This window comes from Rattus norvegicus, chromosome 1, assembly GCF_036323735.1.
Source record: "Rattus norvegicus strain BN/NHsdMcwi chromosome 1, GRCr8, whole genome shotgun sequence".
Classification (NCBI taxonomy): Eukaryota; Metazoa; Chordata; class Mammalia; order Rodentia; family Muridae; genus Rattus; species Rattus norvegicus.
In genome coordinates, this window is record NC_086019.1 from 252,733,609 (window position 1) to 252,749,951 (window position 16,343).

At 48.6% G+C, this 16,343-nt stretch overlaps 1 protein-coding gene across 5 annotated transcripts in view; it reads right to left on the minus strand.

Moving 5' to 3' along the window:
* Positions 1-16,343, minus strand: part of Dnmbp (dynamin binding protein) — a 93,237-nt gene that overhangs the window by 48,203 nt on the left and 28,691 nt on the right. For 4 of the 5 annotated variants that reach the window (NM_001395001.1, XM_039080062.2, XM_039080066.2 and 1 more), the window contains exons 2-4: positions 15,534-15,689; positions 13,744-13,866; positions 4,144-6,135 (exon numbers count right to left, since the gene is read on the minus strand). In NM_001395001.1, coding sequence (NP_001381930.1) covers positions 4,144-6,135; positions 13,744-13,866; positions 15,534-15,678 — 2,260 coding nt within the window. In that variant the 5' untranslated portion in view covers positions 15,679-15,689. The remainder of the gene's footprint in view (positions 1-4,143; positions 6,136-13,743; positions 13,867-15,533; positions 15,690-16,343) is intronic. The other variant, XM_063264624.1, reaches the window with a different exon arrangement.

Sequence of the window (16,343 nt, forward strand, 5' to 3'; positions counted from 1 at the left end):
GATGCATGTGTGTGTGTGTGTGTGTGTGTGTGTGTGTGTGTGTGTGTGTGTGTGTGTGTGTGTGTGTGTACATGTGTCTAACGCTTTAGACGTGGCCCCTGACTAGTTGATCCTCAACCCACGTGACTGGAACTCCATGAGGCAGACAGCACTTCTAGCATGTTATACCCTACTCTCAGCAAAAATAAAGACGATTTCTAGATGACACTGCCTTGTCCCAAATAACACGACCGCTCAGGACAATCTATAACTACCTTGTAACACTCTACCTTAATGTATATGGTAATCTGAAACGTAAAATTCCCAATCCCCAGTCAGAGCTAAAGACTGTTTTCTAGCCTATGGATTTCGTATAATGAAGTCTAAATTATTTGGACCCTTTACAGAAGAAAAAAAAAAGGTAAGAAATTAGAAGATATAGCAAAAACGTCTTAGAAAGTATCCAAAGGCTGGTCTAATAATATATAATTATGTTATCAAAGGCGCCTCAGGCAGTAGAAGCACTCAGCACTTAAAACATGCGCTACTCTTAGAGTCTGTCGGGTCCCACGCACCCACTTCAGGGCGCTCACAACTGCTGTGTCTCCAGCCTCAGGGAGTCTTAGACACACACAGAGTATTAACACTAATAAAAAATAAAACCTGAAAAAAACCAACAGGGGAAAACTAGAATCCTAAAAACATTGTGTGAAGGTATTTGCCAATCTCCCCCTACCCGGAGCCTGAACTTTGTCAATGACCTTCTGACCAACAGGGGTCAGACATGCACACGCAAAACAATAAATACATTTAAAAAAAAAAAAAAAGCAATAAAAAGGCCCAAGGTGAATCATCTAAAAAAATGAGAGAAAAGACTAGGCTTCTCCTCTGAGGATAAAGCCTAATACTAGAGATGCAGGTTGAAGAAACCCACCATCATGATTAACCAGGAGTGGGTCACTCAGACCAGGGGACAGGGATGCGGGGTGGGGGAGCGGGCGGTGACACCCCACACCCTGGGGGAGCGCTCAGACAGTAACACGGGCTCAGGGCCCAAGGGCTTGGCTCAGAGCTCTTGTTAAGAGAGTGCCTGGGAGTCCATATGCTCATGGCCCTACATGGTCGTAATAACAATTCACTTACAAGTAAAGCACAGATTAGTAAGCTCGTTTGCACTGCATGATTTATGCACACCTTGTAACATCTTCTAACTCCAGCTCTGGGATCTGCAGCTTTCCTTTCATTTGACTTCCAAGAGCACCCATGGCATGGTCTCATATTCTCTACACACACCCCCACAAGTACATATAAATAGAAATAAAAATATATCTTAAAAATAGTGCCACTAAGTCTTAGCATCTTTGAACCATTCAAAACAATCAAAAAAATGTTTTGTTTTTTAGAGACAGGGTTTCTCTGTGTATCCCTGGCTGTCATGGAACTCTGTAGACCACGCTGGCCTTGAACTCACAGAGTTCCAATTGCCTGTGCACGCCACCACACCCGGTAAAAAGAGAGCGGTGGAAAGGAGCCCTGAGGCGTAGAGGACGACTGATGGGTAGCATAAGACAGGAAAACAAGACAACCAGAGAGCTGGGGCTGCTAGGAATGCTCTCATGACATCACAGTTCAGGGTCTTGGGGGCAGCAGCCACAGCGGAGTAGCTGTGTGGTCTGCACAGGGCTGGATGTTTTGCTGCAGGAACTGTCTGCTAAGCGGCTGGCAGTTCTGCATTGGTGGTCTGCAGGACCCAGGCGTCCAAGCTTAAAATGGCAGGAGCGAGTGACCAAGGCGGCAGGAATTCCGAGCACTCCGGTGGCTGTTACAGGAACACTTAACTGGGAGACAGCTAAGCACCTACCCCATGGCTCGGGGGCAAATGCTCCCACTCAGCACGGGCGGCCTGGGGCCAGTTACACTGACCTTGCTCCAGGGCCCTCCCTACAGCCTCATCTTAGAACTGGGCTACATTCCTTGGCACAGACCCTTCTGATAAAGGTTTTCCTTACTTTCTCAGTTCCCTCTGCTTTCTGCCCTTCAGAAAATGACTCAATGCTGGGGCTTCCAGTAATACTTTCTCTTAATGGATCCTTAAAAGGTGTGTTTAGGGCTGGGCATGGTGGTGCACACCTTTAATCCCAGCAGCACTCGGAGGCAGAGGCAGGCTGATTTCTGTGAGGCTAGCCTGGTCGACAGAGTGAATTCTGGGACAGCCAGGCTATATGGAGAAACCACAACCCAAAGCCAAACAAAAACAAAAACAAAAAAACCCAAAACATAGATATTTGTATGTATGTATGTATGTATGTATGTATGTATGAATCAATCTATCTATCTGTCTGTCTATCATCTATCTGTGTGCTTTGCCTACATAGATGTATGTGTGTGTGTGTATGTATGTGTGTATGTATCTACCTGTGTAAGTGCTTTGCCTACATGCATGTGTATGTATGAATGAATCTATCTGTGTGCTTTGCCTACATACATGTATGTGTGTGTATGTATATATATATGTATGTATGTATCTACGTGCTTTGCTTACATGCATATGTTTATGTATGTATGTATCTAAGTGCTTTGCTTGCATGCATGTATGTGTGTGTATGTATGTATGTATGTATATATGTATGTATCTACCATCCTACCTACCTACCTACCTGTGTAAGTGCTTTGCCGGCATGCATGTATGTGTACTGCCTGCATACCTAGTAGCCTCGAAGACCAGAAGAGGGTGCTGGGTTCCCTGGAACTGCAGTTACAAACAGTTCTGAGTCACAATGTGGTGCCAGCAACAGAACCCAGGTCCCCTTGCAAACCCTGAGCCACTGCTCTGCCGTTTAAGGGAACTTTAAAGTCATCCTCTCGGCATCCTGTCTTAGAGATTTAGGTCTGTACCACTCTTCATCTGCCTTTTCCTCTCTTTCCCTGAGATGGGGCTTAGTTATGTTGCCAAGATTAGCCCTGAACTCATGACAGTTCTCCTGCCTCAGCCGCATGAGTGCTCAGGTTAAAGGCACATCCCACCACGCCATCTCTGTTATATATATCTCAGTATTCCTGTGAATCTGATGGATAGCAAGTCTCCAGAGGGGACGGGGGAGGTGGCTTAAAGAGTCTGCTGCATCAGCACAGGACCTGTGCTCAATCCCTAGCTCCCAGGTAAACAGCCAGGAATGACGGCACTGGGGAAGTAGACAGGTGTGGCACACTGGCCAGCCAGCCTAGCCTAACCGGCAAGTGCTAGGCAAGTGGTTCTCAACCTGTGGGTCATGACCCCTTTGAGGGTTAAGCAACCCTTTCACAGGGGTCACATGTAAGAGATCCTACATATCAGATACATGATTCATAATGGTACCAAAATTACAGTTATAAAGTAGCAACGGAAATAATGTTATTTCCTCACCACAACGTGAGGAACTGTATTAAAGGGTCGAGCATTAGGAAGGTTGAGAGTCCGTGCTCTAGGCCGATAAGAGACCCTGTCTCGAAAACACAAGGTGACAGTAGTGGAGTAACAATAGCCAAGGTTGACCTCTGACCTATACACACCTACACACATGCATGCATGCCTACACACGTGGGAAGTAGAAGCTAAGAGTAGTGAAAATACACCAGCTTAAACCTCAGTCCTCTTGGCAGGCAGGCAGGCTGCTTAATGGCTCCCACTCTTAATTTCTCCCTCTATGAAGTGGCCATCTGAGTCCTCTACCAGGGCTGGGAAGACTATGTAGACAAATGATAAGAACAAATGCTTACTAACAGTAAGAGATACAAGCTATTACTACTGAAATACCCTGATCAGAAAGGTATGGGTTTCAGCCTTCTTCGGAGACTTGGCCTGGGAGACTTAAACTCTTTCAAAACTCATTAAGACAGTTTCTTCTAGGGACTTCCTATCGGTGTGCACCCTGGATGCCACGGCGGTAGAGAGGGTGCTTTGTTAACGGAAAGTGCACATCTCTGAGGGTGGGCTTCTCTATTTGAGCAGTAAATGAAGTCAAGAGGACACAGCGGTCACAGATACAGCAAGGCAGAGCAATCTCATTAGGCACGGGACGAGGGAGTAGTAATGAGGCTGTAAATCTGTGTGGATCAGGATGTTTCTCACACATCGAGGCCCTCAGGGAGCCTCCTTGCCAGGACTTACAGTCTAGTCTCACCTACCTCTCAGCTGCTGGAGCTCCAGGTTCAGACTCTGAATGGTGCTCTCGTAGGATTTGAGAGTCTCGAGAGTCTCCGCCCTCAACGATTCATCTTGCTTTTCCTCTAACAGCAAGTTCAGCTCTTCCTGAGCCCTGGTGTGCATGTCCAAGTCGTGTTCCACATCCTGAATCCTCGCCAGCACAGATGGGCACGGAAAAAGCTGGGCTGGGCTCTTCTCTGTGTACTCAGAGCCCTCCTTCTCTGGAGCCTCCCAGCCAGGAAGGGCACAGGAGGTGGGCTTGGGAGAGGCTGTGTTCAGCCTCTGCTGGGTAGGAGGTGGCAGGGGAGCCGGGCGGGATGGCCTCACAACCAAGGGGGGTCCAGGTTTTGGGCTCTGGTCAACCAGCAAATGGGGAGAAGTGGATGTTGGGGTATGAGGTCTGGGCGGCGGTGGCCTCAGGGCCTTTCTCCTCTCAGGGAAATTCCGTGAGGGTAGTGAGTTTGAGGAGCCTCTCACGATATCCTTCTCTGAGTAAAAGTCCATGATTGAAAAGCGGCGTACAATTTTCTTTGGCTCTGTGCTGGGCCCTGACAGACTCTTCTCAAACTCTATCAGCTGTTGGGTCAACTTGGAATCTAAGTCCAGGTTGTCCCCCTGTGACGCTGGGGTTATTTCTGTGGCGGGTTCCTTGTCTGGTAGGCCAGGCCTCCTCTTTGGTCTCTCAGGTGCACAGCAGAGGCTGGCAGCATTTTCTGCAGATGTTTGGTGCTTCTGAGCACAGCTGGCCATGGCTGTGTGGCTAAAGTGGCCAGGTCTGTTTACTCTTGACGCTGTGAGGGAGGAGGCCCTGTGGAGGTGGGGCGCTGGCTTCTGAAGCGACCAGCCCTGGGTATATGTTCTTCTTGGAGGCAGGCTGGAGTAGTTCCTGGTCTTGGCTTCTAGAGGGAAAAGCTTGGAGAATGTGTCTGGGCATTGGCGGCTCCCTCCTGCTGTTAAATAATGCTGGCTCTTCTCCTCTTCGGGTTGAAGAGGTACCTGTGGAGGCAGGGAAGAAATGCCATTGACTTCCTGGGAGAGGTCAGGTGTGGAAGGGTCTTCAGCACGAGGCCCTTCAAGATCCACATCTGGGGAGCTTCCTGAGGCATCTTCATCCTGACCAGAGATCTTATCTACAACACACTCGGGGGCCACATGATCCAGGGGCTCCTCAGAGGTTTGTTCTGGGAGACCAGAGTCAGGTGTTTCTTCTTCACACTCCTGTGGATCCTGTCTTGCTTCCTCCACCACGGAGTCCCCCATCTCGCCCGCTGAGCTTTCAGAGTTCTTGGGGAAGCTGTCTCCCTGGGGCAGAGCCATGGTTTCCTCTGATCTGTTGCTAGGACATAACTTCACAAAGCGATGGGGAAAGATGCCTGTCTTGCCCTTCAGACGCCCTTCCAGCCAGCCATCCTCCAAGGTCCCCAGAATTCGAATTTTGTCCCCTACCTCAAAATCCAACTCATTTGATTCCAGGGCTTGGAATCTGTAGAGGGCAATCCCATAGGTCCCCGCCTGCTGGTCGTCCTCGTCACCCTCACTCTCCACTTCTTCTGGAGACACATCCACTTCATCATTGAGCGTGGAGTCATCTCCACTTCCAGCGTTTACCGACTCATCCGCAGTCCTCAGGGGCCCCAGAAGCTCTACAAAACCTTCTGGGAAAATGCCCCTTCGGCCCTCTAGCTCTCCCTCAAACCAGCCTGGTTCAGGCACCCCGATAATGGTGATCACGTCTCCTTCCCTGAAGTCTAACTCCTCATCCAACTGGGCAGAGAGGCCCATGAGGGCCCGTGCTTGTCCCATGGAGTACTCTGGAACCTGCAGCAGCATGTTCTGGGAATGCCACTGTCGGCTTTGAGAGGAGAGGCAGAGCTCATGGATGCACGAAGACGGAAAGAAACCCCTGGCGCCCAGGGAGCTTCGGCCCTGCAGCCATCCTGCTGTGGGAGTACCATCAATAATCACCAGGTCTCCTGAAAAAGAGAAGCGGAAGTCAGGACCTTGGCCAGAACCCCGGGGAACACAAGGCCAACAGTGCTATTGTTGAGAACGGACTGCCCTGTGGGGCCCAGGCTGTCACCACAATTCTCCTGCTTCAGCATCCCAAGTGTTAGGCTTGCATGTGTATCTGAGAAGGATCTCTCCTTCTAGCACCTGGGTCCTGAAGACAGAGCCCAGGTAGCTGGGTTAGCAGCAAGTACCTTCACCAGCCAGTAACCAGTAACCAGCAACCAGTAACCAGTAACCAGTAACCAGTAACCAGTAGCCAGTAAACCGGCTCTTCAAATAACCAGCATCTCGGATTATCTCCACAAAACATAAACCAAAAGTTGCATTTGCCTTAGTGTTTAGATTTACCAGTTTCAAAAACACATTGCAGGGTTCTGTAACCCGTCGCTTTATAACAAACACTGGGTTATGTAACTGTGGATATTAACTCTGTGGATTACTGATTTTAATTGTACTTTTTGCTTTTCCCCTGGGCAGTGCTTGGGTCAATTGACTGAGCAGAGCCGCTTGGGAGATGTAGAGCAGCAGGAAGAAGGACAGACGGGGGCAGCAGCACATGGTTCCCAGTCAAACACACTGGAGGGTGGGCTTGACTTTTTATATGCTCCTGGGCCTTTAAAAGAGATCTATTGGCTATGCACTGCTGTTTGCCACACGCACGCACGCACACACTCACACTCACACACACACACACACTCACACACATACACGCACGCACACACTCACTCACACACACGCGCACACACTCTCACACTCACACACACGCACACACACACGCGCGCACACACACACACACATACACTCACACACACCGATTTGTCCCTTCAATCCTAGTGTTTTTATCTCGTTACGTGCACGTCACCTGACACACAGTTTACACTTAGTGGCAGACACCTTTTATATTTTCCACTTCTTTTTATTGTCCTGCTCCCATATTTCTGTAGTCCTTATTATGAGCCCACACCCACTGGCCAAAGCCTTGGGTCCTGAGAATTACAAGTACCCCCTCTCCAGCCCCGATGGCCCTAAGGCCTGCCTGCCACCCAGGTCACAGAGGGAAGTCACAGAGGGTGACTGCTCAGACACAATGGGTCTCTTGGTGAACAGGGAATCAAAGCTATAACTCCCACTCGGCCAGCTTTGAATGCCTGGCTCGCTTCATGCAGTGCCGTCTGTTTGGCCAGACCTCCGTGAGCCTGGACAATGGGGCTGTTCTGCTCTCTATTCCAACAGAGTGGTTTTGATGAGCTTTACTTCCGGGCAGACTGTCGTTCTGCTAGTGATTCACAGATAATAAAGGTGGACTTTCAAAACAAGATGACGCCCTGCTCCCCACCCCCAACACAATTTAGATGGCACTTCACCTCAGTCCGACACTCCCCGGCTTACATTTTTTTGATTTCTTTTTCCCCCATCCCTGGTAACTGCCTTTATTTTATAGGCCTAACTGTTCCTGGAGTGGATTCTTAGATTTTTGCCTGTTTGGTTGGTTGGTTTGGTTTCTCTGTTTTTTTAAAAAAAAAATCTTCTTTTAATTAGTCAAACAAACTACACCTCCAGAGTCCTGGGTAATTCTTTAGGAATAGAGGATGCCTGGTGGTTCTAGACTTCAAAACCACCAATGTAAAGGAGTCCTGGGATGATGGGAACAGGCTTGGGAACAGGACTGTGGAAACCATGGTGGCCCTCAGGGCTGCTCTGGCCCTTGGTTCCAACGTGGCCTTCCAGCATGGTGCTGGTTTCTCTGGTCGCGATTTTTTATTTGAACAGGAAGAGGGTTGGAAGTGAGAGTATAGGAAGGAATGCAGGTCTTGTTAGTATCTGTCACAAGCAGTCTGGCTCTGCAGGGCTGGCTTCCTTCCTCCCTGAGGACACTCATGGCACTAACTGCCCAGGGGACTGTGTGCCTTGTGCAGGCCACATGGTTTATGTAAGGAACCTAACTAGGGTTTCATCCTAATGCTTCAATACATGGCATTAAGGTTTAGGGTTCTTGTGTGATAAATATCGGCCAGCATTATTAATTATCACTTTACCTTATTAGCCCTTTGAGAGGAGGTAGCCTAGAATGCAAAGCTTAGACAGCCATAAACATCTATAATGCTGAGGAAACAGGTAACTTCCTGGAATGTTGGGAATTGTAGTTCTTGGTAACTATGGTGGCCTACAGGTTTGTCCTTACATGTCCCTGTGACGGCACTGAGCTGGATGGCCCTCCAGCTGGGAAATTCTAAAACAGTCCTGACCAAAGTCCAGCTCTCGGTCAGTAGCTTACTATTTAATAAAGCTTATTTTAAATTTGGCCCAGAATGGTGGAGTTGGTTTTTCTGGAGAATCTAAGGATTAATTCATTCTCTTATCGGAAGAATGAAGGGTGGTATCCCGTAATATGCAGCCCTTCCTTAGTCTTATTCTCCTGATCCTTTTGTCTTTTTCTTGTCATATTCTCTTTTCCTTTCTTTTTCCTTTCCTTTTTTCCCTCTTTTTTTTTTTTTACTTCACTTTTTGTTTTCTATTCTTGACTTTTCTGGAAGACAGTTTTGCTTCTGAACCCCAAACAATTGCTCGGTTCAGGGAAGGGGGCAAGGGCGACACCTGCTGGAAGAGTTACTGATGACTCCAATTCCAGGGGAAACACCCAGTGCACAACTCCACAGAATGATGGAGCGAACAGGCCCGGGCACATCAAAACCCAGGCAGCCACAGAGCTTCTCTCTGCCTGGTTTACACTATAACCCAGCAATCCTAACAGCTACCCTGATATAGGGATGTCATCACCTCCAACTTTTACATAAGGAAACTGGGTCTGAAACTTGCAAATAACTAGCCCGACATCACAGTTACTATGTCGTGGCAAAGCTGGACTTGAATCTAGGGTCATCAGCAATCTATCTTCTAAGCCATATTACCCACTTTTTACACACTACTCATAGCACAAACACAAATTATGCACCTGTCTGCACGCACGCACACACAGACACACAGACACACAGTTTTTCTCTTTTGTCAATTTTACTTATTTTTCTTTTGTGTGTATAGATGTATTGTGTACATGAGTGTGTGTGCAGTCCCAAAGAGGCCAGAACGTCTAGAGATGGAAATACAGGTGACTGTGAGCCTCCGTGTGGGGGCTGGAAAGTGAACCTGGATCCCCTGGAAGAGCAGCCAGCGCCCTTGACCGCTGAGCCATCTCTCCAGCCGCTCTCATTAATCTTAGTGATACTTCTTAAAAGTAACTTAACAACAACTAAAAAGGCAGTGATAGAACACAGAATGGCTACAAGCCCAGGCTGGCAGTGTAGCTGAAGACAACCGAATTTCAGATCTGTCTGCCTCTATCTCCTGAATGCTGGGATTAGTAACACTAATGCCAGGGCTTTGTGGATGCTAGGCCAGCAGACTACCAACTGAACTACATACATACACTCTTAGCACCCAATACTCTTAAAAGTGTCCACATCTCCTTCTGATTCATTTATCAGCCAAGTTCTGTGCACACAGAAGAGAAGCTGTGCCACTACCGTGCTGGCTGGTCTCAAGTCAGCTGCACGGGCAAACCAGAGTTATCTGAAGGGAGGGAACCTCAACTGAGAAAGTGCCTCCTCAAGGTCCAGCTGTAAGGCATTTTCTTAATTAGTGATTGAAGGGGGAGGGCCTAGGTCTTATGGGTGGGGCCACCCCTAGGTTAGGAGTCCTGGGTTTTTTAAGAAGTTAGGCTGAGCAAGCTAGGGGAAGCAAGCCAGTAAGCAGCACCCTTCTGTGGCCTCTGCATCAGCTCCTGCCTCCAGGTTCCTGCCCTGCTTGAGTCTTTTCCTGACATCCTTCACTGATGACCAGGGCTGTGGAAGTGTAAACTGAATAACCTCCTTCCTCCTCAACATGCTTTTTGGTCCTGCTGTTTGTTACAGCAATAGAAACCCCGAGATGACTAGAATAAAGGTTTCTAGGGACAGAGCAAAACAACAGCCCGCAGGGATTTGGATAAACAACGGTAGAGGGCAGGGCTAAAGGAATGCATATTCTGCTACAAGCTGGTCTCATAGCAAATTCCCTTTAAGTGGAAGGGCTGTCTCAAGGCCTAGGCTTGAAAACCAGGGAACCTCAGACTTACATCTGGTAAACTGTGAGCAGTCTAAAACAATACTTCACTATGTAGTAACTTTGTTCCCAAACAGCAAAATTAGTTTTGACTGATGTGAGGTGCCATATAAAGAAACAACAGGGATTAAACATAATTTCAGTGTGTCCAGCGTCACGGAAAGGGACAAGGTAAAATTTAACCTCTTCCTCCAAGAAAGTTTGACTTTTTCAAATCAGAAGCCATATTAAACTCTGAGACATGCCAGGTGAGGGGTGACAGCCCTGAGAGTTAGCTCGTCTCTCTTTCTAGTTCTCTCTCCTGTGAACTCTCACCCCTGCATCCTCTCCTCTCCTGTGGACCCTCACCCCTGCATCCTCTCCTCTCCTCTGGACTCTCACCCCTGCATCCTCTTCTCTCCTGAGGACACTCACCCCTGCATCCTCTCCTCTCCTGAGGACTCTCCTCCCTGCATCCTCTCCTCTCCTGTGGACTCTCACCCTTGCATCCTCTCCTCTCCTCTGGACTCTCACCCCAGCATCCTCTCCTCTCCTCTGGACTCTCACCCCTGCATCCTCTCCTCTCCTCTGGACTCTCACCCCTGCATCCTCTCCTCTCCTGAGGACTCTCACCCCTGCATCCTCTCCTCTCCTCTGGACTCTCACCCCTGCATCCTCTCCTCTCCTGTGGACTCTCACCCCTGCATCCTCTCCTCTCCTGAGGACTCTCCTCTCTGCATCCTCTCCTGTGGACTCTCACCCCTGCATCCTCTCCTCTCCTCTGGACTCTCACCCCTGCATCCTCTCCTCTCCTGAGGACTCTCACCCCTGCATCCTCTCCTCTCCTGAGGACCCTCACCCCTGCATCCTCTCCTCTCCTGTGGACTCTCACCCCTGCATCCTCTCCTCTCCTGAGGGCTCTCACCCCTGCATCCTCTCCTCTCCTGTGGACTCTCACCCCTGCATCCTCTCCTCTCCTGTGGACTCTCACCCCTGCATCCTCTCCTCTCCTGAGGGCTCTCACCCCTGCATCCTCTCCTCTCCTGAGGACTCTCACCCCTGCATCCTCTCCTCTCCTGAGGACTCTCACCCCTGCATCCTCTCCCTCTCCTGAGGACTCTCATCCCAGCATCCTCTTCTTCTGGACTCCATGTTAAGCTTTGTAGACTTAACAGGTTACAAGGAGTCAAGATAAGACCTACAGACTCATGGGCTCAGCAGTTAAGATCATGCTCTACTCCGGAAAAAGACCAGAATTTGTTTCACAGCAGCCTCGTGGCAGCACACAACATCTGTAACTCCACTCCCAGGGGATCCTATGCTCTCTTTCGGCTTCTGTAGGCACCAGGTGTGCACGTGGTGCACAGACGCACAGGCACAAGACCCATATATATATGAAAGTGTATGTTTGTTTGTTGGTTTTTAAATTAAGATTATAGATTCAGGGCTGGAGAAAGAGCTCAGTGGTTAAGAGCACTTGCTTTTCATGCAGAGGATCAGAGAGTTCAGTTCCCAGAGACCACACAGAGTGACTCCCAAACACCTGTGACTTCCATCCAGTGGAGCTGACGCCCCCTTGTGTCTGTCACAGGCACTGTGTGTATGTTGGTTTTCACTGGGAGCCAGGATTAGGACAGACAATGACTACTCTAGAGCTGGGGATGTGACTGGGTGGACCAGTGCTTGCCTCACTGCCTAGTGTGTTCATGGCCCTGGGTTCAACCTCCAACATTCAGACAGATAGACAGACAGACTGACTGACTGACTGACAAGGCCATGCTGCTCACATCCTGTGCATGGCCCAGAGAGATGTCAAGAGGCTTCTGTCCTTTTGCCATCCTACCTGGGGAAGCTTGTCCTGGAGTCCAGACCGCTGCTGGGCTAGCTATGAGCGAGGACAAAGGTCCTGCTGTAATCTCACCGGCTACACTGACTTCCCAACACAGCTAACATGCACGAAACTCCCATGACATTGAGGAAGAACGTAAGAAAAAAAATCCAATACTCTTTCCCTCTTATTGACTAGGGAATAGAGAAGTTTGCTAGGTCTCAGTTCCCTCTGACTGACTCAGTGTCTCTGTCTGACTCACTGTGTGTGTGTGAGTGAGTGTGTGTGTGTGTGTGTGAGTGTGTGTGTGAGTGTGTGTGTGAGTGTATGTGTGTGTGAGTGTATGTGTGTGTATGTGTGTGTGTGTGTGTGTGTGTGTGTGTGTGGCCTCTGCCTTCAATGTCATATGAAAAGAACAGTTACAACACAAACAACCTGGCTTGCCAGCCCTTCCATTTTGATTTGATGACTGAGTCTGGATCACAAGCCTCAGTCTGCAGCACTAGTGGTCTCCGTGTTTGTGTAGAACAGCATGGACTTAACCAAGTGGATGCCTGGCAGGGGCTTCCTGTGCATCTTTGGGAGTCCCTGCCTATGGAGTACACTGTGAGAAATCCTTGGATCAACCTGGGGAGGAACTAGCACCATCTGTGTAAGTGGTTCTCACGGGAACGTTTACACATCCGGCGGAAGCACAGAGACAGCTTGCAAGTCTCTTGTTTGTCAAAACGACCGTTTCCCTGTTATACATGAGTAAGTGCAACACACCCCCAAAACCGTACATGGGGAGGAGATTAACACTGTCCAAAGTGTCCACCGCACAGCAGTGTAAAGGAAATACTGGACAAGGACACTGACAGGTGCCATCCTGAGGCCACACTTCTCACCTGTAGAGGTGATAGCTTCAATGGCTTTCGAACTACGCTATTACGTATGCTGTGCAGTTGCTGACACGCTGAGTGTTGAGGATGAGAATACCTTTGTGGGAGGAAGAGTTGGCTCAGCACTGAAGAGCAGATCCTATACTCAGAGGACAGGCGCTCATACACATCAGGCAGCTCTCGACTCCGGCACCAGAGGAGCCTGTGCTCCTTGTCCCCTCCCCAGGTTCTTGCAGCTCCTATGCATGTGTTCCTAGCCAAACTCCCACCCCTCTCCCTCACACACACAATTAAAAATAAAGATAGGTTGGCACAATGGCTCACGCCTTTAATCCCAGCACTCAGGAGTCAGAAGCAGGTGGGTCTCTGTAAATTTGAGGCCAGCCTGGTCTACAGATGAAGTTCCAAGCTAGGGGTATATAGTGAGGCTCTGTCTCAAAAATAAATAAATAAAATTTAAAACAGTAGGAGAGGGGTTGGGGATTTAGCTCAGCGGTAGAGCGCTTGCCTAGCAAGCGCAAGGCCCTGGGTTCGGTCCCCAGCTACGAAAAAAAGAAAAGAAAAGAAAAAAAAAAACAGTAGGAGAATTCCTTTCTGAGGAAAACACTATGAAAGTTATCCAACGCACTCTAGCGTAAGGCCTCACCCTCACCCCATCATAGGCCTCACCCTCACGCCATCATGTCGGTGTGGAGGACTTGGCAGAGATTGACGGCCCAGTGTGAATGAACACTTTAAAAGACCTCCATTTGCAAGATTCTGCAAATCTCCCATGCTCTGCTTACCTCGATGGAGGGAAAGACTATTCGGCTCTCGAGATATGAAATCGCAGGTGCAAACAAACAGCCTCTCTCCCTCTTTCAGACTGGGAATTGTCACGATCTCCACGAAACTGCTGGGGAACTGTCCTGAGAAATGGAAGTGCAAGTGTTAAACACAGAATGTTCTTTTACTCTCAGCCTGAGTGCAAGGCCCCTTTCTTTTCTGAGTCCACTTACAAGCCCTGAGTTGAAAACCGACTTAATGCTAATAATTAGAGAGCTTACTGTAGAGGAAGTGCAAGGTGCAAAACCAGAGGCACACGGAGGACAAGGACACAATTCAAAGTCATTTATCAGACCAGTGAGCTGGTTCAGCGGCTAATGACACTTGCTGCCAAGCCTCACAGTTAGATCCCCAGGTCCACCAAGATATGAGGAGAGAAATGAGTCCTGCAAGCTGTTGTCTGCTCTTCACATGCTCTACACATGCACTGGTATATGCACACGCACGCGTACACAAATACACACACACTCATGAACATACACAAACACATGCACACGTGTGCACACACCACACACACACACACACACACACACACACACACACACACACACACACACACACAACATGCATTTTACCACCAGCACTCTAGCAGGTTCACTACAAAGGAAAACGTAAGTTGTGAAGTCTTGGTCTTCAAAGATCTTGGTCCACTGAAACCAAGGACATGGGAAAGCCATCCACAGCAGCTGTCCACACAGCCATGGTGGTTCTGAGGAGGCTGATAGAGGTCAGGAAGAGGATAATTTTGTTATGAAGCAGAGCATTTCAGTATGCAGATGGATAGGGTCTTAGAGGTGGTGTAGAAAGACGGGCATGTCAGCTAGAGGACAGATTCCCAGACACACCATCCTGGTTTGAGCCATCGTCAGCGCCCTCTGGTGACAATAAATCTCTTCAGTTGCCTTCCTGCCTTCATCTTGCTCTTCCATTATTCTTTTTAAAAAAATTTTTATTGTTTCATTTTATTTGTACGTGTGGTTTGCCTGTATGTCTGTGTACCGTGTACAGGCCAGAAGAGGGCATCTGATCCTTTGAAACTGGAGTTACAGATGGTTATGAGTTGCCATGTAGGTGCTGGGAATTGAACCCAGATCCTCTGGAAGGGCAGACAGTGCTCTTAACCACCCACCCATCTCTTCAGTCCCCCATCCCATCATTCTTTTTCTTTAATTAATTTGTGTATATTTATTTTATGTATGTGAGCACACTGTCACTGTCTGCAGACACACCAGAAGAGGACATCAGATCCCATTACAGATGGTTGTGAGCCACCATGTGGTTGCTGGGATTTGAACTCAGGACCTCTGGAAGAGCAGTCAGTGCTCCTAACCACTGAGCTATCTCTCCAGCCTCCATCCCACCATTCTTAAAACAACAGCAGCAGGATTTGATGGTGTGGGAAGAAACGAAGTTCCTGGCCTCCTCAACTCCTCACCTTTGACCTCTGTAGCCCCACTACACCCTTCGGCCACTTGGATCCCTGCCCATGTTTCCTCAGTGTTCCTGTGTTTATGCTTAGGTCAGGGCCACCGAGCAAGCAGTTCTCTCTCACACCTGCTCCTAGGTTTTACCTGAACAGGAGCATCGCTTCTACCAGAAAACAATGTTCTTACCTCCCCAGAGTTGGTAAGTGCTCACAGCCCTGTGAACCAGGACTGTATCACATGCTCCAGCCCACACAGCGCACAGTGTGTAAGGACTAAGTCACCGTGACTGTGTGTTGTCTGATGAGAAGGCCTGCCTCTCTCACCTGTAACATCTTCCTTCTTCCCTAAAAGCCAAAATTCATCCACCACGGTCAACACCTCAATTACGTCCCCCACGAAGAGTGGCAGCTCCTCCGAGACGCTAGGGCAGAAGTCAAAGATGGCACGCACCACGGACCCAGGCTCCATGCTTCCTGGTGCTGGAAAGGAAAGGTGGGAGCATCAGAGTGTGGTGCTACTTAAGACATAACACTACCGTGACTCTAAAAACAGAAAGATAACGTAAGGCTAAGATATAAAAACGTAAAGACGATTCCTTAAAGTACGAGCAATCTCATTTATTTTCATCCGATTTTCAATGTAACTCTAGAATTGGGACACAAACACCAATAACAACCCAAAATTAACAAAACTAACAAGCAAAAACTAACAACACACCCAAAGTGTAGAGACAGCAAAGACCTGAGCTAGGAGCGTGGGCTTTTTTCAAAGCAGCAGAGGAGGAGGGAGGGAAAATAACATTTTAACATGTTTGAAGTTCTAGGCACTGTAGTACTTTAAAAATACAGTATTTAAAAACGCTTTACATTACATACAGCATTTCACCCACTTCCCAAGATAACCCTAAGAGTAGGTTGATGAGGTTCTGTAAATTTAGACAATCGAATCTGCCCAAGGACACAGAGTTAGCGGCAGGCCAGGGTTCACTGGGGCATCCCATGCAAACCAGCATCACACAGTCGGAGGCCAGCAGCAGAGCCAGGACTCACTCACACACCAAGATTTAAAACCCACAGAAAAACAGAAGTCCGAAAAAAGAACAAGAAAGTCGCATCCATGGTGTCTCCAGGGGA